Below are 1,651 nucleotides of genomic sequence, written 5' to 3'. Positions count from 1 at the left end.
AAGGCTTAAACACAATAGGCACAGGCAATAGGCACAGGCAACAGGGAATAACGAGCCGTCCAATCAGAGCTCATGTTAGTTCAATGTATATATTCGCATACATAACCTACTCATTGATGTTGGTTTTTTCGCAATGGATAATCATTTTGAAAATAATGTATTGTTATTTATTGTTACTGCGCAAATACTTGGGCTAGGATTATACGCTATGAGGAGAAAGAAAAAAAATAAGTACTGGATCAATAGAAGGTGGTGGGTACGACCTATAAATGTGAAGCGTAGCGAGTATGGCGATTTCGCAACGCTTTTTGCAGAGTTGAAAGAAGATGCTGATCTCTTCTTTCGATATACCAGGATGAATGTGGATATATTTAATGAGCTTCTACAAATGATTAGACCATACTTACAGAAAACAAGCTTGAGAACTCCGATTTGTCCAGAGCAGCGACTTGCGATAACATTAAGGTAAAATATGATAATTGTGTTAGGTATTATTTTAACATTTTATAAATATATTTTAATATTTAATGAAAGTAAAATAATAAAATAATTAATTTTTTAATTCTTTCAATTCCAAAAATTGGCTTGTAGATATTTGGCAACTGGCGATCAAGTACTATCAGTGGCTCTTGCTTATAGAGTAGGAGAGTCTACTGCTCATAAAATTATAAAGGAGACATGTGAAGTGTTAGCCAAAGTTCTAATGCCATTATACATGAAAGCCCCTTCAGAAGATGAATGGAAACATATCAGCAAGGATTTTTTAGCTGAATGGAATTTACCGAATTGTATCGGTGCAATAGATGGTAAGCACATAACTTTACAAGCACCAAGAAACTCTGGATCAATGTATTTCAACTACAAAAAAACGTTTAGCATCGTGCTGATGGCTGCTTGCGATAGCAAATATAAATTCACTATGTTCGATGTTGGTGCATTTGGTAGTGAAAGTGACGGAGGAATCCTTTCTAGATCAATATTTGGCAAGGCTTTATATGAAAGTAGTTTAAATTTTCCGAAAAGAAAAGTACGTCTACCTGGTTCTGAGGAAAAAACATATTTATATTTCGTTGGCGATGAAGCCTTTCAAATGACAGTAAATATGATGCGACCTTATCCAGGAAGAAATCTGAACGAACAGAAAAAGATTTTTAATTATCGCTTATCGCGTGCTCGAAGGACGATCGAAAATACGTTTGGAATCCTTGTGTCTAGATGGAGGATCTTTCGCAAGCCGATATGTTCAAGCCCAGATGTTGCTGTTAAATTCGTTGTAGCAGCAATGTGTTTACATAATTTTTTGAAAACAAAAAATGATGAAAAATCACCACATCATCAAAGGTATTGTCCAAGTCAGTATGTGGATCGAGAAACTAACGAAGGAAATGTAATTTCAGGCGAATGGAGAGATCAGTTAGAGATAAACAATTTAAGAAATTTAACTACTAGTGCACATCGAGCTGCTAGAGAAGCATATGAAATGCGAGATATGCTCTCTTCATATTTTTTAACTCCTACAGGTGAGGTACCGTGGCAGTACGAATACATACGACGTGGACAATATCATGATGTGACGTAAGAATAATAGTAATAATGACTCTTTAACGATCAAAACAATAAGAAAACGTGCATCTAGAAGTCGAGTACGGAT

General features: G+C 35.4%; 1 protein-coding gene across 1 annotated transcript; it reads left to right on the top strand.

The window, feature by feature from the left end:
* Positions 1-149: 149 nt before the first annotated feature.
* On the top strand, positions 150-1,520 carry LOC108780842 (uncharacterized; the record flags this gene model as incomplete). The annotated part of the gene is made up of 2 exons (XM_018548694.1): positions 150-465; positions 592-1,520. Coding segments are annotated over exons 1-2 (1,186 nt in total), but the record flags the coding sequence as incomplete, so codon positions are not given.
* Positions 1,521-1,651: the final 131 nt, after the last annotated feature.

This window comes from Cyphomyrmex costatus, unplaced genomic scaffold, assembly GCF_001594065.2.
Source record: "Cyphomyrmex costatus isolate MS0001 unplaced genomic scaffold, Ccosl1.0 C2305923, whole genome shotgun sequence".
In the NCBI taxonomy this organism is placed as follows: Eukaryota; Metazoa; Arthropoda; class Insecta; order Hymenoptera; family Formicidae; genus Cyphomyrmex; species Cyphomyrmex costatus.
Note: the sequence above shows the minus strand (reverse complement) of the source record. Positions and strands in the feature narration are given on the sequence as shown.